This window comes from Indicator indicator, chromosome 1 (assembly GCF_027791375.1).
Source record: "Indicator indicator isolate 239-I01 chromosome 1, UM_Iind_1.1, whole genome shotgun sequence".
In the NCBI taxonomy this organism is placed as follows: Eukaryota; Metazoa; Chordata; class Aves; order Piciformes; family Indicatoridae; genus Indicator; species Indicator indicator.
Window position 1 is genome coordinate 21,403,675 of NC_072010.1, and position 27,985 is coordinate 21,431,659.

General features: G+C 37.9%; 1 protein-coding gene across 6 annotated transcripts; it reads right to left on the reverse strand.

The window, feature by feature from the left end:
• Nucleotides 1-1,567: 1,567 nt before the first annotated feature.
• On the reverse strand, nt 1,568-27,952 carry MTMR6 (myotubularin related protein 6). 6 transcript variants are annotated; one of them, XM_054390188.1, is made up of 14 exons: nt 27,926-27,952; nt 23,040-23,156; nt 21,231-21,393; nt 20,094-20,251; nt 19,186-19,314; nt 17,982-18,116; nt 16,507-16,639; nt 10,679-10,788; nt 8,947-9,072; nt 7,720-7,769; nt 6,751-6,951; nt 5,919-6,053; nt 5,714-5,840; nt 1,568-3,790 (listed from the first exon to the last, which is right to left on the reverse strand). In XM_054390188.1, exons 1-14 carry the CDS (start codon nt 27,947-27,949, stop codon nt 3,530-3,532), a joined length of 1,869 nt encoding a protein of 622 aa, XP_054246163.1. In that variant the 5' UTR covers nt 27,950-27,952; the 3' UTR covers nt 1,568-3,529. The 6 variants fall into 6 exon arrangements, with proteins under 6 accessions (XP_054246163.1, XP_054246118.1, XP_054246138.1 ...); XM_054390143.1 differs by having other exon boundaries at nt 20,094-20,203; nt 21,237-21,393; nt 27,926-27,949; XM_054390163.1 differs by lacking the exon at nt 19,186-19,314 and having other exon boundaries at nt 27,926-27,949.
• Between the last annotated feature and the right edge of the window lie 33 nt (nt 27,953-27,985).

Consider the following 27,985-nt stretch of genomic DNA (forward strand, 5'->3'; position numbering starts at 1 on the left):
GTGATTTGTGAAAGCTTTCCCTCTAAAAGAACATTATATTAGGGCATGTGTTCCACATAGGGATGCGTGGTTTTATGGAAGGATTGCTGCTCCAATTCTCTAAATGGACTCTACAGACTTCAGGCTTTTGCCCTAGATTTAGGTCACTAGTAATTGGACGTGTGGAAAATGCACAGGCTCAGTTCAGTGTGGCTTAATTAATTTCTTAGTCTGTTGATCTGGCAGTCATGCTGCAAAACAGAACAGTTGGATATTTAAGCTTGCACTGAAAAATACATTGTGGCAATAGCAAGCCTCCCAAAAATAAGCCAGATTCTTTTAGTGCTAGTGAAATAAATATTTTAAATTGCCTGGACTACAAAGCTTTAGTTCACAGGCGAGACTATCATTTTGGTTAATTAAAAGGAATTCTCTGTCTTTTGTAGTATGCAGATTGGAACAAATAAAAAATAAATTAAAAAAGGCACAAAACTGCAAGATTTTACCAAGACCTTCTCCAGATGAAACAGAACTGACAGGTGCCAAAATCTCACAACCAATTGATCAGAATCATCTGTAGCAACTTCCTATCTGGGACATTATATTCCTAATCAACTGGTGAGTGCACCAACTACATGTTGTGCTGGTTTGAGCACGTGTAGCAGTGGCAGGGGGCACCCAGCCTAAACTGCCACACATGTCAATGCCACAGGCTGAAAGAGAAAGGGTTCTGTGTTATTGTGAGCTGTATCAGACACCTTTCAGTATTGTAACTACTGCTGAAGGATCATGTTCATGATGAAGAAAAGCTCATCCACTGAAATAAGAATTAAAATTCTTTCTGCTCCCAGAAGGCTTCTACCACAGTTTTTTATTCAATTTGCTTTATGTTTTTCAAACCCTTCTTGAAGGATACAGAGCAACCCCACTGTGCTGTGTCCTGGCCACCCTGCCAAGCTTTCTGTTGGAGCCCACTTCGCTACCATCTATTTACTTCACCACATGTCCCATGTGCTTTAGGTAGTTTTGGCTTAAGTCTAGACAGCAAATGAGAAGAGACAGCTGCCTCTCTGTAGGAACTTTTCTCACTGATGACCCTAGGGGTTGAGTTGGCAGAGCTCTCTGGGCTTTATAAGATGGCTGCTCTACAAAACAGCCTTGTAAAACTCTACTCTTAACTGGAGTAAAATATTTATTTCAGATCAGGAAGCATTGTATGCTTTGATGAAGAAATAGGTTCTGTACTTGAGCAGATAGTTTTATGTCATTTTAAAGCTGACCTAACATGCCTATCTTGATTTAAAATAATAAGGCACCCAAGCCCTTTCTCTAAGAGGTGAGCTCTGCCAATAAAAAGAGCCTGAAGACTGAAAGTAATTTTAACAGCACTGAAAGGGAACAGATCTCTTCAAAAGCCTTGTATACAGTGGTATTCAGATGGTTGTTAAAATAAAAACAACATACAACAATATTTGCAAAAAAGCTTAATATAATCTTTTCAGTCTATAAACTCTAAACAATAAATATGAAGTGTACATGGCACATCAGAGCAGCTAAATATTAAAACAAGTAAGTACAAATTGATAACACTTACCTATATTGTCAGTGATAAATTTGTCACTACTGTGATACAACACAAGCTTAATACACACAATGCTTTTCCAAAAGAAAACCACAGGAGTGAGTTGATACAGAAGGCGAGGGAAAAGGAGAGACAACAGCAAGGCACAGAAACCTCTCTTGCTGCAGCCCTGTAAGGCACCACTGTGCAAATGTGGAACTATCAAAACTTGTAGTGGAGAAATTCTAGACATGTTTAAATGGCTGGATAATATATTTTCAAGATGACACTATATTTCTATCTTTGGGAATAAAAATACTTATAAGCCTTTATTTACTCTTAGAGGCTTTTAAAAAACAAGTGAAATGGGTGAATTAATACCCAAAATACAGGAGTCACAGTTAATTTCTCCCAGACAGCTTCACAAATGCAATTTGTGATCATGACCTATACTGGCCTTGTTAATAGAGTCTTGGATCCAATATGGTACAGAGGGAAATACTGCCAACTAAGTCAAATTGTGTGGTGCACCAGTAGTTCTTAACAGAACAAATGTCAGGGATTAGTAAGAGAATGATTTAAATCTAGAGATAAAAGGTCAGTAGCATTAATCTAACATCAAGCCTATGGATCTCAATACTCAAACTTACACCTCTCGAAAAACTGGGCACTGGCATTTTTCTTCCCTGTTCTGTTATCTACTCAGAAAATCCACCAAACTTGAGCAAAAACCTTCTCACTGAGTGGTTTACATGTACATAATCAAGCTAAAAAACTAATCTTTCCTCTTTTTTCTTATGTCCCATGATCCATCCTGCCAGGAGCTTTTGTCCTCTCTCCAATTACATAAAAATCTCCCAATTCTACTGAAATTACTTATAATATGCAAAGGTTGGATAACTTTAAGGTGAGCAGGGGATTTCAATTAAAAAAAAAAATCTAAATTTTCTTCTAATGAAAGATTTAGGAGGCACTCCGTTTCTCATACGTTTTGACCACAGGATTATTTTTTACTTGGGAACAGTCATTAGACTACACCTCTGAAAATTCTGCTTCCGTTCTTGTGACCTGAACAACTGCTTAGCACACAATCTGAATGAACCTGACAATCCAGTTTTTGTCTAAGTTTTGTTTTCTTACGTGACATATTCTGCTCTGCACTTCAATACCTTGCCAGAAATCAAAACATTTAAGGTCAGACGCAACCTGTAGCTTCAGTGATGCTCAATCTACTGAGCTGACAAAGAAATCAGACCAATCTATTATATTTTAAATGACTGAGGAACTGGAAAAAACAGTCTTCAGTGATAAGTTAACATTCATATCGCTATTGGTCAAAAGGCTGTGCCAGCTTAGGCATGCTTCATTCCTTATATTCAGTCCTGCTTTAAGGAAATAAGAATTTGAGCAAATACAATGTAAACAGAGCCAGGTAGACTGCAATAGTAAAGGACAAATATATCATTGATCTGACAGGTTTAAGGCCAACTCTTTGTGATTTGAAACATATACTTTTCCATGGCACTTCATACACTGAAAATTAGTACTTGGTGACATTAAACAAGTGTATACATATTCATATGTGATATATACATGTATCTTCAGTTCCTAAAATAGAAATTTCAAGTTTTCTTGCCCAAATAAAATCAATTTGTGAAAGACCACCTGTGTTTTCCCATACTGAGTAAAGTAATATCACTGTTTTAATCAATTTAGTGCAAACAGACTGAAGTCCAAAGACATACCCTTCCTTGATTTTTAGTCATTACTTACCAATGCCCCTATTTCCTTTAAAACACAACTACACTTCCTTATCTGTTTTTAAAAGAACAGCAAACACTTGACAACCTGCATGCTGTTCTAGTCTACGTGAACAAAACTTGCTGATATACAAATCATGTTTTGGTCATGCAGCAAAGACGCCCTCCTCAAAATAATCCGTCCCTTAATTCAAGCAGTCTAGAAGAGGAGCACAGCGGCAGATTTGAATTAGCAGGTCATCCTGGCCACTCCATACTCCAAGCTGACGACAGCAGGTTCAGCTTTCGAGAACTCCTCCACGAATTCACTGTAGCGATTGTCTGCGGTGTTGCTGCCCTCTATAGTTCTTACAGCATCATTCACAGGGATCAGCGGCTGCTCCTTTTTGAAGCATGGAGGGCTCTTCAGTGCCACGGGTGCTGGATGAACAGGCTGCTGATGTTCCTTCAAAAGGACTGCATCTGGCTGCCCGTTTCTCTGCTTTATTTTCTGAAATATAGAGAACAGTTATTAACAGTGAGCATGACTGGTAATAATCTGCTTTGAAAGGAAGTGAACCTACTTCTCTTGGTGGCCAACTCAAGTGTCTGCAGAACCCTGTATTACATACTCTAGGTTAGACATGTAACAATATTATTAAATGTTAGGCCACTGGTTAAGGTATTTTTCTGCAGACTATACAGGAACAGATACTACAAGCACTAGATGATTAAAATTTGTATCTGAGCAGAAGACAGAAAGGTTGCCTGTCAGTATTCATAGAGATGGAGAGGTTCTTCCAGGCTTGCCCCTTGTTTCTGGAATACAGGCAAAGTCAGGCAGACCTTTGTACAATTAGCAAGCAGGAAGTTTACACTAGACCATGAGTCTCTTATAGACAAAAGGCTGCTTCATATTTAAGCCCTTATTGTCCTTCCCAAAAATCTTCCCAAAAGACTTTTCTTTCAGACCTGAAAAATGCCAATACAGTCTGTCCAGATGCAGGAATACCATAAAAGATGTCAATTAAAAGGCAGGATAGGAGTGAAGGACCTGCATCAATCAAAAAGAGGAAAGACTTGGATTAAGGATTTGGTTTAGTTTTAGGTTGGTTTTTTTTTTTTTGTTTCTTGGTGGTTGGTTTTGTTCTGGATTTTTTGTTTGTTTCTTTGGGGGGGAGAGGGGTTTGCCCTTGTTGTTTGTTCTGTTTTTGTTTGTTTAGTTGGTTGTTGGGGTTCTTTAATTCAAATGATCTCACCCAGTTACTGGAACCTTGAGCTAGTTAACAGAATTGGGGTTTTTTTTGTTCGTATGTTTGTGCTCTATTAAAACTGAGACCAAGCCCAGAAGACTCTGGTGTGTCTTGGCATCAACTTTTTGACGACTGAAACAGCAGTAGAAAAGTCTACATCAGGATTTCAAACTACATCTCTTCATCCCTCAAGTGAGAAATCTGGGCTCAGGTTCAGTTAAACACCCTGGAACATGGTTTTAGAACACGCAAAACCGAGGCTTGATTTTAATGTCTTGATTATTCTTCACCTTGCTTCATCTTGAGTTTTCATCTTGCTGCTTCAGTTACATACAAAAACCTTTTAAACATACAATAAGATTTGAAACAGTTTAAGTGATCTGCATTCATTACGTTACAGTAGGATCAAATAACATCTTTCCTCCTAGAAAACCTGTACGCCCCACCCCAGCATAGCATATATGAGCTGTGTTATCCTTTCTAGCCAAACAACTAAGTCTGTCTGGTAATGGGAAAACTTCTGTGTTTCTTAGAAGGTATTGTTCCAAAATTTCAGCATCTTAATTGATTATAATGAGGTACCAATTAAAAGCCACTGATTAAGTCATACTAAAATAAAGTCAGATATGCTGTTCAGTCCTTCCTACGATAGCAACTAGAAGTCATCTATATAAATCTAATCTCTGTTTTTAGCCCTGTATTCAAGTAAGCATCACAATGTGTATGCCCCATAATTATGGTGACTTACAATAGCATGCACCTACATATAATGTTAAAAGAAGGACAATACTTACTGCTTCCATTTTAGTAGCTATAATGGAAATAAAACACTTTCAGACTCCTTGGTTTAGCAACACAACTGTAGCTACGATGGGTACCTCGTTATCCAAGATAAGTTGCACATAAATGTAGCCTGTGCCACCTTCAGCAATGTTTTGACAGTGTTTTTATATAATTCAGATCATCAGTAGAGCAAAATAAATTGTGCTGAGGAGCAAAACATTGGCTGCATGCTCTGGCATTCAGCATAGAAACATACAGTGAAAGTCAAAGTCAATATCACGTAGAATAAGCACTAGGCCATACAGTAGCGACATTCACTTGAAAGCTAGCAGCATTACTACAGACTATAAATATGACTGTGAAGAACAAGTCATTAGGGTTAGGGTTGTAATACTCACAGCTTCCAGTTCCTTAATGTCTTCCTCCAGTTGTTTATTTTGTTCACTCATGTTCATTATCAGATTGAATACAGACTGCCTGGGATGCATACTTCGATCAAACTGATGGTACATATTTCTCCAAAACCTGCACGAAGCAGACAGTTTTAACTATGCAGGGTAAAGACAAAACTGAAGAGAACTACTGTGTATAACTAAAACTTACTTAAAATTGAATGATACTGTATTGGGCTCCAAAAGAGTTAGCTCTGGAGAAAAGTCTGGATTATACAGAGGATTCTGATACTTCTTCTGTTCATCCAGAAGGAATGGCCACAAGGAATATGTCTTCTCTTTTAATCTTAAAGCAAGAAGAGATCACGGTCAAGGCACTGACTGCAAGCAAAACACAGAAGCTGTTCAACTCAACATAGTAAATTGATCTTACTTTTTAATAAGGTTACCACAAATACTTATAAATCTGCAATATAAAGCTCTTAGCAAAATCAACTTCTTCCTGGCACATGCTAATGTTGGATAGAACTGTCAGCCTTAGAAGTACTACTACTTATGCTGTGCAGGTTTTGCATAGTTGCAATAAATACTTTAAAAAAACAGTTCAAGACAAAGATGAACTGATGAAAACTTTACAGAAGTTTTCCTACTGAAAGCATTAGGAGACATCCTATTAATACTTCTAACTGATGATAACTAGTTCTGAGCAGGCAAGAATTTTAAGGTTACCTAAAAATAGACTGTGGGAGAGAATAAAGCAATACTTCCAAACTTAAGCTTACTTGTTTAGGAAAAAAAGATATAGGGATAAAGAAGCCTTATTTTTCCCTATGAAAAATGGGCCCAAGATTTTCTACTAGAACTAGAAAGACTGTCTTCAGTGTGCAAAAGCACAAGAAGCATTACTGTTCCGTGATGCAATTGATCATTTTCAGAACTATCAACCCTGCCTCTATTTCTGTTCAGAGCCTAAAACAAAGAAGATTCACAAAACTTTAGTCTGCTAGAATAAACAAAAGACCCATTACAGTACATCTGCTTACTTGAGTTCTTCTCGTTCTTTTTGGCAGTTTCCAAGGAAGTTACCAAACTGGCATGAATGGACGTGTTCGTGGATTTGAAGGAGGAAAGCTTCATTGTACTCAAAGGCTTGTGGAAACTGCTCAGTCAGGTTCCACACAGTTTCTAAAAACTGGGTGAACACTGGTGAGATCTCTTTTGGATCACCATCCAACTGACAACACCTGAAAAAGATTTCATCAAAAGACTGAAACTGATTTAAATTAGAAAACAAAATAGTCATAGCTGCACTAGTTTTTAAATGACAGCATGTTCATTTGACACTAGCTTTGTTTTGGAGATTAAGCACCTAAGTTTAAAAACTAGGGCAATTTTTGAATAGAAATAAGTTTATATTTAACCTGTTTTTCTGATTTGTAAGTAATCACACATCTGTATTCAGAACAGAAGAGCAACATAAGACAGCTAAATTCCTTTGTGTCTAATACTTCCACAGTCAACATATGCAGCATATCAGTTAAAAGGAAATTAATAAGTGGCAAATAGTAGCAAAGCTGCTCATGGGAAAACCAGAGCTCCTAACATGCAGGACTTCTAAAGGTTGGCATGACTTCATTAAGAGTAAACAATAGCAAATTCACATTTAAATATTCCAAAATGTAAGTGTTCAACAGTGTCAAAATAGCTGAAACACAGCTTTACAATGATTTTGCACTGTCAACGAATACATGCAGATCTAGCTGCAGCTATTGACATCTGACAGCGACAGTAAGAGCACTCTAAATGTATGTCTAGAACATAAATCAATTATCCAGTAGCTATTTGAATTAACAGCAATACATGAAGTGCACCATCTACTGAAAATAGTTTACTCAACACAAGATTTCTAGTAACACCACAGTAGTTAAAACATCCACAAGCTGACTTTGGTTTTCAAGAATACTTAGTTCAGTTCACTGCATACATTTTACTGTATTGGAAGAGTCAACTACCTGTCAGAGAACTTGTGCCCAAAAGAGATCCAGTCTTTCTCTATCAGGACCTAGAGGGTAAAACAAATACATAAAATGTTCAAGTTTGCATCTGTAGTATTAACCCTATAGGTTACTGACATATTGTATTTTAAATGAGCAAACTGGAGTAGAAGCAACTATTTGTCATTTTATGGTTCTTCTAAGTTTTTCACAAGAGATTCTCAAAGCGCATTTCTAAAACTAGTAAAAAACTTCTAGCAGGTTGACAATTATATAACTGCTATTAAGACAGGTTTGCTTGAAATACTAACACTGTATGACTTCACAAACTTGCAAAAACTGCAAAGTATAGGAAAATTTTAGAATTGCATTGCTATTATCACAATTTACACAAACCCACACAACAGAATCTTTGTAACATTTTCTAGCAATAAGGATCAACACTAGCTTGTTTTATCACTTCAGTCACAGTTTCAAGCATCAAAAGGAACACAGAATTGCCAGGCCCCTGCAGAAGTTTTCCGAGAAATCTAATTGATGGTGAGGACTGAAATGCAGAAAGTTAACTTCCCTAAAAACTACAAGCATTCTCACTATTCACAAGACACAAATCTTCCAATTCCTCAACTTCACTTTTGTTGTCTGTGATATTTGTGGTAGTGAGTTCTAACCAATACTTGGAAGTAAGTTTATGTACTATCTTTCAGGACTTCTCATAGCACTTTGTAATTGCCAATGAAGAACACTGTTGATGTTCCTACTCCAAAAACTGGCATCACAGCACCAAAATTCCTCTTTATTTCTATAGAAAAATGAATAAACTTAAGATTGCAAAAATATCTTCAGGTCTCTGTCTCTAGGGGAGTTGTCATTTTCAGATTTTATTACTGGTGACTTTGGGATAAGTGTTAAAAGCGCAGAGCTGCTATAATTTTGTGTATCTATTATCTCACATAAACACTTCGGAATCTTAAGTAAGGGACTTTTTTTGGATGTAAAAGGCAACCACTGCAACAATTCTGCATGGAGCCTAAAGCAATGTGCTACTTGTATTTCAGTTCCTTGAAGTTTTAAGTAAGTGGTTCTTGCCAGCAACAAAGTATTTCTAAAATAAAGCATACTGCAAATCTTACATTTCAAACTACAAAAAAAGCAAGCTTCAGTATGTTCACATCCATCACTTTCACACTCAAGCATTTCACATACTTTGTTTACCAAGAAGCAACAATACAACAGCTAGCTTACCATGAATCCTTTGATTGTTCTGTAATAGGAATCCAGCAGGAGAGCTCCAAGAGAGCAAACTTGGGAAGTCCTATCCCAGCCATCTGAGCAATGCACTAATACACTTGCACTCTCAACTGCTATTGCCTGCAAAACACATTCATTTCACACTGAACTTTCTACTACAGAAGTCAAAATTTAGTAAATAAATGCAAGAGCTATCCTTACACCAAACTCACAACATGCCCCATTTTATTTTACCTGGCCATAGACATGTTTGCTGTAAGGAAAGGATTTGATAACTACCATAGAGCTAGAGTTGCTCTCCATGGAAAAACAAACTTCCGTATAAAGATAAGAAATTTCACCCCCACCTTTGCACAGGGTAACAAAACATATACAGCAGTTCCCAGATCTCTTTATTCCACAAAAAACTGAACTTATCAAAACCTCTTGCAATGTATACTAAGGAAGAAGTAGACTATACATTACAGACTAAACAAGTTAAAAAAATAAACCAACACATACACACCATTTAAGATATCCACTTCGTCATACTACACAAAAATTAAGGACTAGGAAATGCTTATTAGTTCCAGCTATCATTCAAATCCTGTTAGTCCAAATGTTGGTGGGTCATCCTCTAGAGAACCATCCCAATTTTAACTGAAGTTAACTCCTTGTTATGTCACTTAGTAAAACAAAGATCCTTTTTTTTTGTTTTGTGTTTTTCTTTGCGCAGTGCTCTTTGGTAAAGTTCATAAGAAGTTGTGATGGTTTGAAACTGTCTTTTTAATTTTTCCTTGCAAAGTTCAAAACAGAGAAAGTGAAAGAATGTAAATAAGTCACTATTGGGTGTAAGAAAGCAAAATAACGATTGTTCTAAACACTTCCATTGGATAGATAGAAATGTTTAAGAACTATTACCCAAAACAAAGTAGGCATTCGGCACATTCTGCGTTCTGCAGTGGGGGCAGTTGCTGGGCTGTCTGGCTGCTGTTTCTTCTTCTCTTCTGGCTGAAGATAACACACACTGACCTTGGCAGCTAAGTTAACAACTTTCTGCTTAACTAACTCTGCTTCTCTGTCCAGGGGGATCTGGGGGGGAAGCTCCTGGGAGAGGGAGGCCCCTTTGGGAGGGTCCCCTTGGGGGGAAGCAAAGGGAGATCGACTGTGCTTTTTTTTTTCTGTTGATTGTATATATTTGTGAATGTTGTGAATTTTGTATATTTGTACATATTCATTGCATTTCACTGTAGATTTTAGACTCTGCTTGTAAATACAGCTTTTCATTTGCTTTCAGACTGAGCTAGCCTGGTTATTGTTGGTGGGGGGGAATTTCAGCTCACACCGACACAGAAGTCCTATTTCCTTGCTAGATGAATTCACCACAGCCAACTTGGCTTCTCTGCCATTAGTGTCCCAGGAGTACCCTGTTTTTCAGCATACACCAAAGTAATAGTTTACTCCATCCATCTCCGAACTAATATCTAGGGAGCGTAAGAATCCCTTCATCTCACAGTAAGGTGACCAAACAGCATTAAAAAAATCCCAAAAGACAAGGTGGCATATTTAAAATCTCCAGTCATAAAGAAACACGCAATACTTAGCACATCAGAAGTACTACTGTGTACCAAGAACCTACTTCCAAAAAGGTCGGTTGCAGAATTTTACACATTATGTAATACTAAGCATAATTTAGCCTGCTAGCAAGTCAACACGCCATCAAGTAAAGAAGCAGCATAAAAGTTACCTTGACTAGGAAGACAGCAGCATCCAACACAGCTTTGATATGACGCAGCCATCCAGAATTCTCCAAGCCAGACAAAAAGTCATTGACAGATAAACCCTTTGTGCCACTGACTGAAAGAAATCAAGAGTTAGAAAGCCTTTTGTGGTTGCAGCTACCCACACCCTGCAAGAGAAATGTTGTGTATTGTTTTTAATGCCCTATGCTGTAAGCTGATTAGAAATCTTTCTTTCAGGAAATCAGCACTGAAATGGTTGATAGCAGGGCCCTGCAAGGGGTTCTCTGTCCAAAACTCAACTCTAGAACTGCAATAATTATGAATGAAAAGCAAGATCTCCGTGGGCTTTTTTGACAAAATAACATTAAAAATAAATACACTGGTTATCTCCAGTAGGAGCCTTACCTTTGCCTTACCAAGCAAGCTGATGTAAATGCCAACAGCTTACCAGAAACAGATAAAAATTACAACTACTAGCAGGAAGTAGCTCCAGATAATAATAGACACAGTTCAGAGTAGTCAGACTGTCCCAAGTTTCATCACCACCTCCACTCAGCTCAGGAGAATAAAGTGAGTGGAATACAAAGACACCAGTAAACTGAAAACCGTCAAGATTTTGTCTATCTCCATAACTTGCATACAGTTTTGACCCTGATCTCTACCATTCTTCCTCAGCATACTTGGATCCTGTAACAGTAATACTAATTGTGTGGGTAAGGAAATCTGCTTGCAGAGTAACAGCGAGAGATATAGAGGCAGACTATTTCTCTCACAGACACTTAATTTGCAAGTGAAACAAATAACTCAGTTCTTGTATGATTTTGAGTAGTCAAAACCTCATACAGTTACATTACTGTCCAAACACAACAAAATTCTGGCAATAAAAACCTGAAATATTTGTTGGCTGATACAGCTTCTTCTATGTGTGATTCTAAGAGAGGTTACCCGAGGTTGCCATCTACAAAAACACCTGCCCCTGCTACAGCAGAAGCCTACTTTCTATCAAGATAGTGAGCCCCAAAGGAAAACAAAAAAGCTCTGTAGCTGAAAGCTCTCAGAGGGGATATTCATGTAGCAGTTGCAAAATAATCTTTTGTCTTTCAGTATGGCAGGAAGTGAGTCAGCAGGGAAAGTAGAGAACACAATTAACTAAGTAATTCTGTGACAGTTGCATGTTGAGTCAAGGTCCTTAACGTAACAACAGCTATGAACTGACTTGCAGAGCCTTCTTGTATCTGCACTACATGTTCCTCAGCTTCCAGCTATGTGAGTTTTGGCACACTTCTCATCACTCAGGAAGAGTCATAATGCCAGTTACTGCTGAATGCTGCACTAAGACAGGGTTCCAAATTAGTATCACAGCACCTTCTCTAAAGCCTGCAGATCTTTGTCATCTAGAAAAAGAGCTAGCAAACCACAGCACAATGAGGTGACAAAACATCAAGAAACTCCTGGATATGAGCACTAATTTTAAAGCTTAGTCTGTAAATATCAGTAAAAGCAGGAAAAGCTAGTCTAGTTTTCCCTGGTCTTTGAAAGAGAGAGCATCATTAGGCAAGAGTTCTCCTTCTGAAAGGCCTAGCATATGAAAAAAAACTTGAGAACTACTTGATCTTTCAGCTAGCTTACACTCTCCCTACCTCAGTGGTTCCATACACCTGCTCAATCACAACAGGACACAAACAAGTCCACAACTCTATAATGAGGGAAAGAAGAATAATATTTAAATATCTGGAAATTAAAATATCTGCAGCGAAGAGACTGGACAAAGAAAACAATGTCTAGAGGCACCATTCATGGCTGCTCACCCCTACATTCTGTAGCTTATAACCATAAAGTTTTAGCTAGATAAACAGGATTTTTTTCAGCTAGACAAACGGCCCTAAATTTGTTTTCATCCAAATACTACTGTAAAAATAAGCTTTGGGTCAGAACTTGCAGTGTGAATTTCATCACTGGTATTTCCCCCTTCTATGCAGATTTTTGTATTTTTACAAACCAAGGCAGAGCTAAGATGATGCAAGTTGAGTCCAAAGAATGACTTATCATTTCTATGAGTTAACAGTGATGAAATAAAGACATTGGCACTGTTTTGGCACTTGTATACTGGGGCTATTTAGTCTGGAGAAGAGAAGACTGAGAGGAGATCTGATCACCATCTATAAATATCTGAGGGGTGGGTGTCAAGTGGAGGGGGCCAGGCTCTTTTTGGTGATTCACAGTGCTAAGACAAGGAACAATGGGTTCAAACTTGAATATAGAAGATTTCACCTCAACATGAAGAGAAACTTCTTTACAGTGAGGGTGACAGAGCACTGGAACAGGCTGCCCAGGGGGGTTGTGGAGTCTCCTCTAGAGACTTTCAAAACCCACCTGGATGCATTCCAGTGCAGACTACCCTAAGTGATCCTGGCAGGGGGGTTGGACCCAATGATCTCTTGAGGTCCCTTCCAACCTCTGATATACTGTGATACTGAAAAGAATAATTTTCAATATTTTATGGTCCTTCAGAGTGCCAAAGATGCTTTATAGTACCACTAAGACGTTTAACTACTTCACAATAACTATCATTCAAGATAGCCTTGGCTACATGGATTTCATCATAAAAATGCATGCCCTGCATGTGAACCCCAAAACCTCAATGCTTCATTCCTGAGTGTCCTTATACACACTACTAACAATGTCTCAGGCAGTAGCTCAAGAGGTGATTAGAGCCCACAGACTGCTACACAGTTGGTTAGGTGCAAAGGTTGTTTTTAACAAACAAAACAAACCCAAACTCCAGCCTCCATACACACTCTCCACATAACCCACAAAAAAACCCCCACACAAACAAACAAAAAACCCCCCAAACCTTAGTTAACACACTTGCATCATCAAAATACATTCAAGAGACCACAGTGGCTATTATTAAGCCTCCTTCTTAAATATTTCCTGTTGAAATGCCGTTTCTTGACATAGGTAAAACCTCTTTGCTCACCAGAGTTCAATCTTTTCTGACATGTAATACTGTACTTTTTAATATATAAAAACTGGACTTGATATTTAATACCACAGTCACAAATTTAGCCTATGTAAAGGCTCTTCTACCAGTATAGTATAGACAGGCAGTCTGCCTAATAGGAAAACAGAGTGATCATGTCCACAGCAAAGAAAACTATTCCAGAAAAGTTCTAAAATATCTTTAATGCAGCAAAACAAAACCAACTGAATCCAAGATGATAAATTCCCCTAGCACGCCCCGTGGTGTAGTTCCATTACAAAAAGACAGTTGGGAAGAATTGTGTCTTGCATTCTGCTTACAAATGGAATCATTAGATTCTGTATGATATCAGGAAGATGGACAAAGAGCCTAGGAGCAGGACACGTGCTGCAGAATGAGTAACAGCTGTTACAAATAAAACTGACAACAGTCCCAGTTAAAAGAGCTCTTGAAAGAATAGGGTCATTGGTATCACATTCCTGATTTGAGACCATTTAGTTCAGCAAGTCCAGAAGAACCTGGTAGACAGAAGTTAAATGGTATTTTCCTCATTTTAAGCTATGAATCATTTTCATAGCATTTTCTTTCTGATCATCTCACTGGTAGCACATTTCTACAGAAGCCTGAAGAGTGAATTACTACACACCTCCCTAAATTTTAAGGGTCCCTTCTCCCCTTAAAGCTGCTTTTAATTCTAGACTTGCATTCATCAAAACTCTAGTGAATTATACTGACAGAACAGAGGTAGAAAAACTGTGTTCATTTACCCCAAAACCTGCTCTGCAGAATAACTATAGACACTCCTCATGATCTTGTTTCAATTGAGTTTAAATAAGCCAACCATCCACACAAGCTAAAACTTAGTGAAAGCTACAGAAAGATATTTGTTAAGTACTCTTGGTAGGATGCTTAGACAACTGTGTGATGCACGTGCTTCTGCATCAGACATCATAACACAGGAGAAGGCCTGGTCAATAAATACATAATCAAGATTTATGAGCTAGTTTTCTGGAACTGAAGAAGATACTGGTGAAAGAAACTGATTATCCCAAACCGAAAAACTGAAGTTCAGGATCAAGCTGCTCATCCTTCCCTTCAGTGAAGTACATACAGGAATAAGCAAAAAACACCTATTTTCAGAGCTCAGCAGTACTCCATACAGATTGCTTGAAGGTTAGCAGCAGATAGAGACTCACTAAAAGTGAAGTGAGACTACACTGCTAGTCTGTAAGATTTTTGACCAACGCAGCCAGAATATCTTCTTCAAAATAAGCTTCTAAACAAGTGCAAGCCTTTTCCATGACTGAAAATATTTGCATAATTTTACTTATATATGTCTTGTACTTATATATGCCAGGGTAGTGTAGTCAGTATTAGCACTCCACAGTGCATCTAAAATTTGTTTTCAGCTCTTTACCTAAATAAAATATTAATGGAACTATTTAATAGACTTCTGCCTCTTCCCATTTTCATCATCATGTGGCAGCCAGTAGTATGGTGAAGTGGTTCACTCCTTCCCAGATCCCTTTCTGTAACACCCTAACATACCTACAAGCACAGATGGGGATAACCAGGCCAAAGAGCTCAGGTTTTGTACAGACCATATGCTTATTGTATATTTCTTAGAACTCAGCACTCCTTGAAGAATTAGTATTTTGTATGAAATGTACATGCAGACACACTATTTTGTGAATTTATATTACATGTATATGTGTGTGTATATACATATATATATTTGTGGCTGGAGAGCAGCCAGGCAGAGAGGGACCTGGGGGTACTGGTTTACAGCCAGCAGAACATGAGCCAGCAGTGTGCCCAGGTGGCCAAGAAGGCCAATGGCATCCTGGCCTGTATCAGGAATAGTGTGGCCAGCAGGAACAGGGAAGTCATTCTGCCCCTGTAATCAGCTCTGGTTAGGCCACACCTTGAGTACTGTGTCCAGTTCTAGGCTCCTCAATTTAAGAAGGACATTGAGCTATTTGAATGTGTCCAGAGAAGGGCATGGTGAGGCTGGTGAGAGGTCTGGAACACAAACCCTATGAGGAGAGGTGGAGGTAGCTGGAGTTGTTTAGCCTGGAGAAAAGGAAGCTCAGGGGAGACCTTATTGCTCTCTACAACTACCTGACAGGAGGTTGTAGCCAGGTGGGGGCTGGTTTCTTCTCCCAGGCAACCAGTGGCAGAATGAGAGGACACAGTCTCAAACTGCTCCAGGCAAGGCTTAGGCTCGAGGTGAGGAGAAAGTTCTTCACAGAAAGAGTAATTGACCAGTGGAATGTGCTGCCCAGGGAGGTGGTGGAGTTACCATCCCTTGGAGGTGTTCAAAAAAAGCTTGGATGTGGCACTTGGAGCCATGGTTTAGCTGTCATGAGGTGTTAGGTATTAGGTAATAAGTCAGACTTGATGATCTGAGGTCTTTTCCAACCTGGCTGATTCTGTGATTCTGTATGCATACATGCAGGTAAACTTGAAAAACAAGCACACCTTGCATTTCAGCACATGGTTTAGTGGGCATGGTAGCGTTGGGTTGGACTTGATCTCCCAGTCTATTCCAACATTAATGATTCAATGAAAACAGAAGTCTTTTCCACAAGCCACTGACATGCTAGCCTAGTTCACCCAAGATGATGCTACTCAGTTAATTTTCTTCAAAGTAACTCCATTCATTTGGTTTACAATCTAAAGGTAAAGGTTTAAGGCAATTCATTAACACAGAGCACAAACTGGTATTAAACACACAGCTGGGATAAAATATAAAAATATCAGTATCATTCAGTGTAAGCTATTACTAAAGACTTCAGAAAAAATATTTATCCTATTTTCTCATACACTATTAAGACAGTCAGAACATACCTTCCAGAAGCTTTTGTAAGCTGGATCTCATTACATGAATATTTTCAATGCCAACAAACTGGAACCTAATGTTGGAGTAGTTGTCTTCGTTTTCATAACCCTTCCCAGCAGCTCTATTTGCCATTGCATTAAGCTTAAAAAAAAAAAAAAAAGCAAAATAAGAATACTGAAAACCAGTACCTGAAATAAAAATCTCTAATTAAAGTGGAATACACCAGGAAAAACCACAGAAAAGCACATACTATAAACAGACTCTAATAAATTAATATTGTGGCAAACCAACTTAGAAGCATTCAAGTGTAAGACATGGTACATCGAAAGCAGCATATTTAGAACTGACATTTGAATAACAATTTATAATTTCCTATTCTTTCCTCCATATCCCCACCAAAAAAACTTATTTCCAAACATTTCTGAGCAAATACAATACAAAGCAACTAACCTAATAAGGAGAGTAAAACTCAGACTTAAGCATATGTGCACTTGACAGGCAACCTAAGTGACAACTTTGGAGGTAAGAAGTTAACATATTGCTGCAGCTATTAAAATTACAGCTATAAAACCCCAAGAGTTGGCACAGTTTCAGTCTGTCAGACAAACCTACTGCTGAACCCTGCTCAAAGCAAATGTAGCATTTCCATTTCACATTCTTGTTTTCCAGCTTCTGTGTTCAGAGTTTTGAGCTAAATGAATACCAATTTAAAAGCAGATGGTCTGAAGAGTGAAAATTACCCCACTCATTCCAGCACAGGTCAAAATCCTAGCATAATGGAATTCAATTAGTGACAACGTACGGCGTCAGAATGCTCAGACAGAATTTCCCCTATTTCTTCCTGGCTAAAACAGGCAACAATACCAGTTTTCACAAAAGTTTTACACCCAAACACAGTACTCCCTCCTGTTCTAAAAAAAACAAAAACAAAAACAAAACAAAACAACAAAGAAACAAAACAAGGGGGAAAAAAAAAAAACCACAAATCCCATCATGCTTCACCATTTCATGAATTTAATTTGAAACAGTTACAATGAGTTGGGTCCCACTCAACTATTCACTTCTTAACTATGTTTTAAGGGCATTTTTAAATGCACCACCCTAAAACTTCACTACTATATTCAGTCAATTCTAGCCAAGTCCTGAGAAGGGTTAAAGTTTCTTTAAGAAAGCAACAATTAAACATTGTAATAAACTCCCAAGGGAAGTGGTGGATTCCCCTACATTAGACAGTTTCAATGCCCAGATTGACAGGGTGCTGAGCCATCTCTTTTAAACTATATTCTTACCATGAAAGGTTGGACTAGATGACCCTTGAGGTCCCTTCCAGTCTGGTATTCGATGAATCTATGAACCTTACCACTGAAGAACATTTTTGCCCATGACAGTCATATTTAACTTCAATTTTTTTCAGAGTTATACTGTGTCCCTCTGCTCTAATGTTCAGTAAGAGAGGCTAGTCTGTAGAACCTGAAGTACATACCTTTGGCCTGGTGTCCATGACATACATGTACCGATTTGAAGGATTTGCTTTACTGATGGCTTGCAACATATGTTCATCTTCCAAGCACCTGGCACTGAAACCTGAGAGAGGTTGACTACATCTGCAAATTGCAGCCTAACAGAAAACAAAGAAAAAGTTAGCATCAGTTTAATACCTGTACTAGAAATGCTTTACATAATTCTTAAAAGACACTGAAACAAATTGTTTCAGTTTAGTGTTATCTGTCAAATGAAAAGAGTTCAGGTGTTCCAACTTTTTCAGCACATCACTTGCAGACCCTTAAACACAGTACCTACAACTTAATTCTAAAGGTTTATCAAAACACTTTTTCAGGCTCATCTACAGGTACCAGTTTATGTAATGGACTTTCCTAAGTATAAAGTATTATAAATATAAGTATTCTAAAAAACTATGAACTAGAAAAAAATACACTTTAGGAAATCAAGTTCTCTCTTGGTATGAAGTGAATTATGATTGGGTTTACTGCTGTATGATTTTACTATTACTTTAGGTCATAGCATTGTACTTGCAATCGTCATGATGTCATTTTTCAATCACATATTGTATTTCAGAAGGTATGAGGTTTATCTTGCAAATATTAATTATCCTCAAATGTATCTATGCTCATCCTTCATAAATTCAACTCAGCAAGGTGACAATCCTGCTCTCCCTTCAAAGATACTCCTTAGCCAAGAAAGGCAGGCAGATGCTGCTTCACACCACTCTCTACCATAACCCTGCATAATCTTATGATTATGAATATCACATCATCATTTATCTTGCAAATTTATCCTTAAAACATCTCTCATCTTTTGATGGTTTGTGGGGTTTTTTTGTTTGCTTGTTTGTAGTGGGGTTTTTTTTAACATTCACGTTGATCTAACAGATGTTATTCTTTATGTATTGAAGAGGACTTGGCAAAAATGTATCTTCAGTTATCTAAAGGTCAGTTTCTGAAAGCTTTAAGAGATTCAACTGATTACTTAAGGATTTCTTTTAAACTGGCTTAGCTTAAGTCAGCATCCTGTTAGACACCACTAGTTTCAACTGTATTTAAGGTTACCATGAGTTATACCATTCTCATACAAGTCACCACACTTACCTCCCTACCTACCCTGAACTACTGCCAAGTATTTGGAAATAACTTTCAGTACGCATGCATTAAGAGAAAGACACACTATACCTCTTTATTTTTATGGTAATACGACAACACTGGGAATCTTCCTTTGCTTCTGAACTTGGAGCTACCAACAATTATGGGCTTGCTTGCAGTTCTGGGAACGTAAAGTTCTCTAGGATAGGTTTCACAAATCTGCAAGAGAAATACACAAAAAGAATTTTATGTACAAGGCACACTAGTTTTATTGCATCAAATCTGGTAAGATTTTAGGTGGAATAAGAGAAAGGATCCATGCTAACATGCTTCCTTACATATGTGAGAACATCTATATATATATATATACATATATATGAAGAGAGAGAGAGAGGTAAATAGCTTGGAAGAGGAGACAAGCCAAGAATAAAGGAATATAAATTGGTATACAAGTTACACAACCAAGCACTGCTGGAAAGCACGGACGTACTAGCATTCACCTTTCAAGAATGTGACTCTTCAGTGGAAAAACTAAGAATGTTGCAAATAAAATATCAACATTATTTCCCTCATTTTCTGTGTTTGCAAAGATGAAATCTAATCCCTGAATCCACTGCACCACCACAGCCATTATTTCCCACAGCCAACCATCCAAATGATAAAGCACAGTCTTTCTCAGTTGGAGATAATACAGCCACAGAGCACTAAAATTCCTGGGGCTGGGCTTCAAACAGTAAAGTGTACTCTAAAAAAAAAAATCCCCAAGAACATATGCATCTATCTACACATACACTCTTAATGAGGCCTTGAAAAAAAAACTTCAGTTACAAAGTGTGAGATTGTTCTGAGTTAGGATTTAATTCTCTCCGCCTACAAGTTTTCACATAGCTTGGAGCATAAGCAATTTCATAGTATTTGACTATTTTCTATGGGACTAGAGTCAGACAATAAAGCATAAACAGATGCAGAGCCAAACATGTTTCCATTACAACACTTACCTTATAATCACGATTTGCATCTGACAACTGCCAGTAATCGTTTGGCACTCCCATTCTCTTATATTCTTCTGATAGATCAATAAGCTGCCAACCTTTGACTTGCTCAGATTCATTTTGTTTTGGATTATAGGAGAAGGCATACAGTTCTTCATATTTTGCTAAAATGTAAAAAACCCATGTAAGGAGTTCTCCCCAAAAATGTCTGAGTGGAGAAATGCAGCACAGTTGACAAGTCTTGAAATGGCCCAAATAACAGAGAACATTTCAGGTTTCAAGATTCTCAGAACCAAGACTAAATAGGCACTTAACACTCTTGAAATATTTATTCTGCAACTATCATAAGTAGCTAGCTGCCAGTTACAGATATTTAGTTAAAGGTATCTTGTACGAGCTTTCTTGAATGTGCTTGACCAGTTACAGCAGGGACGTTTCTAAAGCCACAATGGCAAAGCAGAAGTCACAAAATGAAGACTGAGAAAATTAAACAAGATAAAGGTAGAATTATTAGAAGATTTTATAAGAGCAAGAAGAACAAACAGGTTTTGGAGGCAAGAATGGAATTTTACATCTACCAACCTTTAAAAAAAGAGCTTTAAAGTTTCATTACAAGCACAAAACGTTTAAAAATATTTTATGCTTTTCTTAACATACTCTTCATGTATCACAAATGCTAACAGTTTACATTGCTCTTAACACAAAGCAGAAAACTGAAGGACTACAGGAGAAGCCTTTTGTAAAACTGAACAGGCTGTGCTGTCTCAGCATCACAGCTTCAGTGCTATTTTTGAAACTCCATGAAATCGGTAAGCTACTATTTGCTTAGAGGCATTTTATCTATGGAACACACCGATTCAGACTATCTGCATCTATAACTTCAGCGATAACACTAGAAATGCAAAAATATACAGCAATATCACATTCTGTTATTTAATTACAGGCATACAAAAGCCAGGTAATATATCTTCTGAATGTGTATGCAGACTAATAATCGATCATTTCAATTCTTTTACACACCAAATCCATTTGAGAATTTTACACAATGCACATTGAAAAAAAAAAAAAAAAGCATTCCCCATGCTCCCCAAACCTTGTCATCCAGGCATATACTACAAAATCTTTTACAATTTGAAGTATTACCTGTTCTTGACAGCTGAAGCAAAGAGTTATAAATATCATGACAATCTCTCTCTCTGGGAACAACAAAGTGAACTATCCTGAAGTTCTTGCATTGGATGACGAGGGGACAGCCAGAAGTAGTCAAGGGAAGTTTTTCTACTGCAGCAATGTGATGATGAAGTATCTGTGGCATACAAGAACTCAAAGTAAGCACACTGACAAAAAATGAGAACAATATACAAGAGCAGATGTAAGACACATCAAGCAATGCTGAATGTGTATTTTGACTAATTTTGTCAATCGTGATTATGAAAAGAAGTAAGTTTACATGATGAAATTCAAGACTGGCATTTTAGTCAGGATAACATAATTTGTCAACATTTATTTATTCTCTCCCTACATATTTTGAAGTGTTACCTAATGTTTGCAAGGAACAGCAAATATTCCAAATGCAAAAGTAAGAAGTAAAACTCCACTGCAGCTGTTCATTCCTCTCCTATAACTTTGCTTACATCTAACTAGGTGGGGTTCAAACAGGGTATTTTTTTGTTTAAGGATCTACAAGAACATACTTCAGAACTTTTAGGGAAAATAAAGCGAATTAGGGAAAGTAACTCAAAGTATAAAAAGATATAGAAGATGCTGAAGATTTTAGAAATCCAATATTTAACATCCACGTAATGAACAAGAGAGAAGAAAAAACATCTCCTGTATTACCCATTGTATAGACATGGCAGTCCCTCACCTAAATGCCTTTTGACCACTTTTACAGAAGACGGTCACAGTAGTAAACATAAAAAAGCCCTTCAAAGATTTATCCGTGCAAAACCAACACAAAATTTAAGAAAATACACAAGAAAGTAACAGCTGTTCAACCACGGGGAAAAAGCCCTGGATACATTACCTCAACTGAACAAGATGTTCTTAAGAGCATTTAAATTCACTGAAACAATCATGTCTTCTTAAATATTGATCAGCATTAGACAGACATCTGATAACTATGATGCCAAATATGAATTCACAAAGAGACTGCATCTTGGAGACATAATCATAATTATACTTGGTACTTGCATTATCATCACAGAAACTCAATGCTTAGACTACAGATTCAATTTCCATCAATCAAAACCTTTTAACATAGTACACAAGTAATACTCCTGAATCATGTTCTCCCTGATAGCTCATTTTGTATGAAACAATAGCAATTCAGGTTGTACAAAATTGTACATTGTATCCCAGAACAAATCATGGAAAAAATAGCATTTCCTGAAAGTACCATGGGGCATCTAGTCAGATAACCAGGACACAGGATTAAGAGTAATTCATAAAAGTTCACCTACAGAAAAAGAACAAACAAACAACAACAAAAATCAACCACACAGAAAAATGAGATTACATCCTGGAGGAAAACAGGCTTCAGGCATTGTATTCAGTCAGGTAGATGTACTACAGTGGAAGACAGAATATGTCCATGTGTGTGCCACCAAGGCACTAAGCATAAAAACAAATGGGAATTACTGTACCAACCAGCTTTGATTGGTCACCAAGAAGCTGTAGCCCTTTCTGAATCCTTTTATTCCAGGAGATGCATGCTTAAGAAACAGCTGCTTATCACTACAAGAAAAAGAGCATGGGATCTTCAATATTTTACCTGATTTCAGCAGCACCAGAGTCATGCAAGAGTACAAACTGCAAATCTTCACTTATTGTAATACCATGAACAAGGAGAATGTAGGGAATAACGCCTTGGATGAAAACTTTAGGAAACAAATTCAACCTTAGAACAGTAAGAACAAATGCTTTTGAACCACAAGCATTCATTATTCTTACCCATGTCTCTCTCTGGCTTGAATCTATGAATAACAGATGAGTTGCTGTAAGGTACAAAGTTCCCGTCAGCGACTTATTGCTTGTGCTGAACCTGTCCAGTAATTTCACTTGTTCTACCTGCAAGAATAAAAGAGGAGGGGGAACAAAACTCTTGGTGTGTGTTTGTTGCCTTTTTTTTTTCCCCAGAATGCAGAACCCTAGTTTTGCAAAAGCTTTGTCAGCTTGAGCAATAATTTGAAAACGACAGAAACCCAACGCTTGTAAGACCATTCAGACCAAACTATTAAGAACACACTAATGGTCCTATAAGCACTGAGAAGACTGACTATCCTTAAATATCCTGTTTCAATACAAAAACACATAACGAAGGCACAACACTAGCCTCAGCAGAATACTTACTCTGCATGCAAAATTACAGTGGGTTATTTAATAGTGAGAGAGATCAGGCTATCAAGATTTTTGAAAAAAAAAATTAAGAATGATTAATTGCTACCGCTTTTAGGCTGCTTTCCTATAACAGAGCAAACACACTAACAATTTCCTGTTACTGAGATACTAGCACCGAATTAACAGCTGATCAGCAACACACTTCATTGGCTCTCTGCAGACTCAAAGCCATAGAGATTACGTCCCCCTGACTTCAGCTTTAGTTATCTACTGTCTTTTATATCATCACCAACCTTGAAAAACCTAGACCATCATAACCTTCTCTCATAGTCAAATTCCAATAAAAAGCAAGCATTATACTAATCATTATTACAATCTCCTAGAAATTCAAGGACTCTGCTGGTATTTGAAGCAGATCATTTCAAGCCTGAGCCCTGCAAGGGCAAATTTCTTCCAGTATTCCATCAAATTGTTACCTTAAATCTATACAAAACATTTCAAAAGAAAGTGATTTCAAGATGGCCTGCATTTTATCTGCTGCTTGGGCAGCATATCTTCATGGGCTTTATTTGAAATAAACATTACACTATTCTTTGTGGATGACAACAGTAGTGTGGCAAATGGCTTATATCCACGCACTCCTTTTTCTTGGCAGCACTGACTCATTAATGCCAAGTTAAAGTTTTTATGCTTGAGGCTTACTGCTGCTGCTGCCATTAAATGCATGGCAGAACTCCAAAAACTTCCACACCAGCAAGACTAGCACTCAGATGACTAGAAGAGTACATATCCACTGTTCTGATGTTAAGCTGTTTTTCACTCGTGTACAAACTTATTTTATATACCAAAAGCATAAATAAAGCACTAACAAAATTGTCTTTTCAATTCAAGTATTACCTATAATCTAGGAAGGCCCAACTTTGGTTTTGAAAGTTAAAAGAGCAATGGCATACAGAACAGAATGGAGGAATAGCTGCTAAAAAACAATGCTACTACGATATTCAACGTTTCAGTTTAGAAAGCAAAAATAAAACTGGAAGCTAAATGCATCAGCACCTCAAAATACATTACACTGTAATCAGCAAGGAATCAGCACTCAGATGTACGGTAGCATAAATCAACACAATGCAGACAAAACAGAATTTTTTTTTTCAGCAGCTCTGCAGCAGTTACTGCTCAGGTACCTGGTACTACACCTCCCCAGCCAATTGAGAAGGATATAAGAACTGCTCCAGTTTTGTTCCAGTTAACACAACCTACAAAATCCTGGCATGTGAAGTTCATTCTTTCCCATGCAACAAGGTGCTATTCTCAAATCTGTATTTCTGTGTTAGATGAGGGCAGGCATTAATGCTCCAGCTTTCTCTTACATAGGTAAAGTCTTCAAGAATTCTGCATGCTAAGTTCTAGGTAGGCTTTTCTTAAAGACAAATGAAACAATTTAAAAACAGCCTCATAAATGACACATTCATTGTGACTTGTATCACATCAGCTTTAATGGGTGCTCAGGTAGACAGACATTGGTGGGTTTTTTGCAATTGTAAAGTCTGGCAGATCCTTAGTTATGAAAACCCTGTCGGTCATCAGTTTTGAAGACATGTTCATGAGATTAATAGCTTGAAGTCTGCTATTGAGCTTTAGCACACAGAATCTGTAACCAGAGATCATTTAACTCATCAGATGTGATGTTTTGGCAGTAGGTGGCACTAATGAATTAGTGAGTTCTTAAACCTAAGCATTTGAACAGCTATCTCAATAATATAGAGCATTTAAAACAAAATAATCACCAGACAGTTTATTGAGACCAGAACAACAGCAAAAAAACCCAAACAAGTGTTTTAATATAGGAGACAAGTTGGAACAGAGAGGAAGGTTGAAACCGTACCTCTGAAGTCTTACACTGAAAAAGCTAAAGGATTGAATTGGAACAATTAAACCAAGACAAAATTCTTTCATTACAACTTCGTATGACTCACTGAAACGAAGAGCTTTCTCTTCTCCATTTAAATATCAGGGTTACAAACAAGCTTAGGATTTAGCAGTCAAGCTAACCAAAATTTTCCATCTCCAACAGAAAGCCCATCAGTATTTTCACTGGAAAAGAACAGACTTCAAACACAGAAAGACTTCACTGAAGAAATTCCAGTCTTTTCTACTCTCTTTGATTAAAGTATTTCAAAGACACCTTATTTCTGAAGTTTCATTGTAAAACCACAATATTCTTATTGGCAGCTTCCCCAACACCACCACTTACAACATATTGTGAAATGGTTTTCATAATTTTTTGCTATTTTGTCATATATATATATAAACACACATATAGATACATAGTCTCAGAAAAGTGATTTTAAAGTTCACATCCATTCTTTATTCAACATAAACCTGGAGACAGTCTAATTTCACAAAAAAACTAAACTTTATTTCAGGTACATGACAGTTCTAAGACAATTTTAACTTCAACATTTCCAGCAAACTGAAGTTTGATGAGGAATAAAATCTATTTTGTCACCTTCTCCAAGGGATGACAGTTTCCCTGCACAGCAGTTAATTTGTGTGAGACTGCACTGTTATTTCAACCTCATTTCACTATTAGTTTAATAAAACAAGCTGAAAAAAATTGTGAAGTGCTATCAGATTAGAAAAAAATAGACATGACTCAGAACAGTTGGAATGAGACCCAACTTGAACCTGCACACGAACTGAACTTTTAAGGCCCACAGTGCAGGCTGTCCTTTAGTTTTCTTGTGTCCTATAACTGTAATCCTCAGAATTACTGCCACATAGCATATACAAGTTTTAATCCACCTGGATATTCAATAAGACAACATCTTACAAAAGCCATGAAATTTGTATTTTTAGGGTGGATTTTTTTTGTGTATGAATTTAAGAAAAAAAAAATTTTTCAAGTATTAAGTTCTGTGTCTTTTAAGTTGTTTTCAGAGCTTATTTCTCTTTTCAGTTATACTGCTACATGAAATATTTTTCCCCTTGAAGAGGCCTGAAAACATGCAGAAATACAATCACCTGCAGACACAAAGAAGTCAGTGACCTGTAGCCTTACTAGTCTCGATTTCAGGTTTGAAACTTACACAGCTACTTAGATCATCAAGACACTTTGGCTTTAGCCTAGTTTTTATTTTGAATTTAGCTACGGACTGTAATAATACAATATTAAGTTCCAAAACAAGGAGTTTTAGGCTTATTAGTCTATTCACTTATAAGGAAACCTTATCTTGAATTTGTGAGTTTGGTGCAAGATTATTCCACCCAGTAAACTAAAGTGTCACTAACAGTAGCTTCGTTACAGACCTTCCTCCTGTTTCATGTAAATACAAGCAGATATATATGAAAAATATAACTAGCTCTACATATTTCAAAGGAAATATATATAACCTATTACTTTAAAAAAAAAAAAAAGACTGTACCTTTATTTAATTATTGGTTATAAATCTACTATTTGGAGCTGAAATATGACCACTCCTTTTGTCCACACATGCATAAATCTAGTTTAAATTCAGACTGCCACGTTAGGAAACTAATCACTTGACAATTTCCAGGAGCCAACAGAGTGGGGCATGCTTTCCAGTAGCCCTTTGCAGTCAGGGCTGATAGGCAACATGACAAAGGTACTGCCCAAAATGTAATTCTATTAAGACTGTGACTTGAAAAGTTACTTGAAAATTATTTATAAAAAAGACGATTTATGTATTTTCTCTTTTTTTAACCTTCATTACAAAGACAAACTAACATAGAAAACTCTTACAAAAAGTCTCACATATCAACTACATCTTAGGTATTTTTGTCTACACAGCATAACACATTACAGGTATACTGAGAGCTTGCATTCCTAACACAACACACCAGAGTCATTAAAACAAACAAACAAGTGTTGTTTTCATATCCGATTTGCCTCCAAAGCCAAAAAAAGCTGCCTAGGACCGCACCCCGAGTACAAAACTCAACTGCAGTTCTCTCCCGGTTGGCTTCTTTGTTCCCCACATTACAACTCCTCTTACACCACGGGAATTTTTTGCGTCTCGTTAAGGAGATGGCTCATTTCTAGCGGGGCCTAGCCGGGGCAGCACGCATTGAGCTCCCCAAGGGACTTTCCACCCCGTCCCGTCCCGCCCCTCGGCTCGGATGGGCCCCAGCCGAGAAGCCCCGAGAACAGCAGTGCCCACCGCTCTGCAGCAGGGTAAGCACCTGAACCAGGCAGCTCCGCTGCCGGCTGCTCACACCGGGGCCCAAGGCCACTCCGAGAGGTACGGACCGCTCCAGAGCCCCCGCGGGAAAGCACCAGGTACAAAATGGAAGGAGGAAAACAACAACGCCCTCGCCCACAGCTGACAGCGGCAAAACAGGGACAAGCCGGGCCGAACAGGCCCTTCCCGCCCCACAACTACCAGCGCAGCACCCGCAAAGCCACCGCTACACAGCCGACCGTCTACCCCTTGCAGGGCGCCGCCCCACCCGGCAGAGGAAGGCCGAGGCGGGGGTACCTTGGTGGTGCGGATGTGCTCCATAGCAGTACCCGCAACGCCACAACCGCCGCCCGCCGG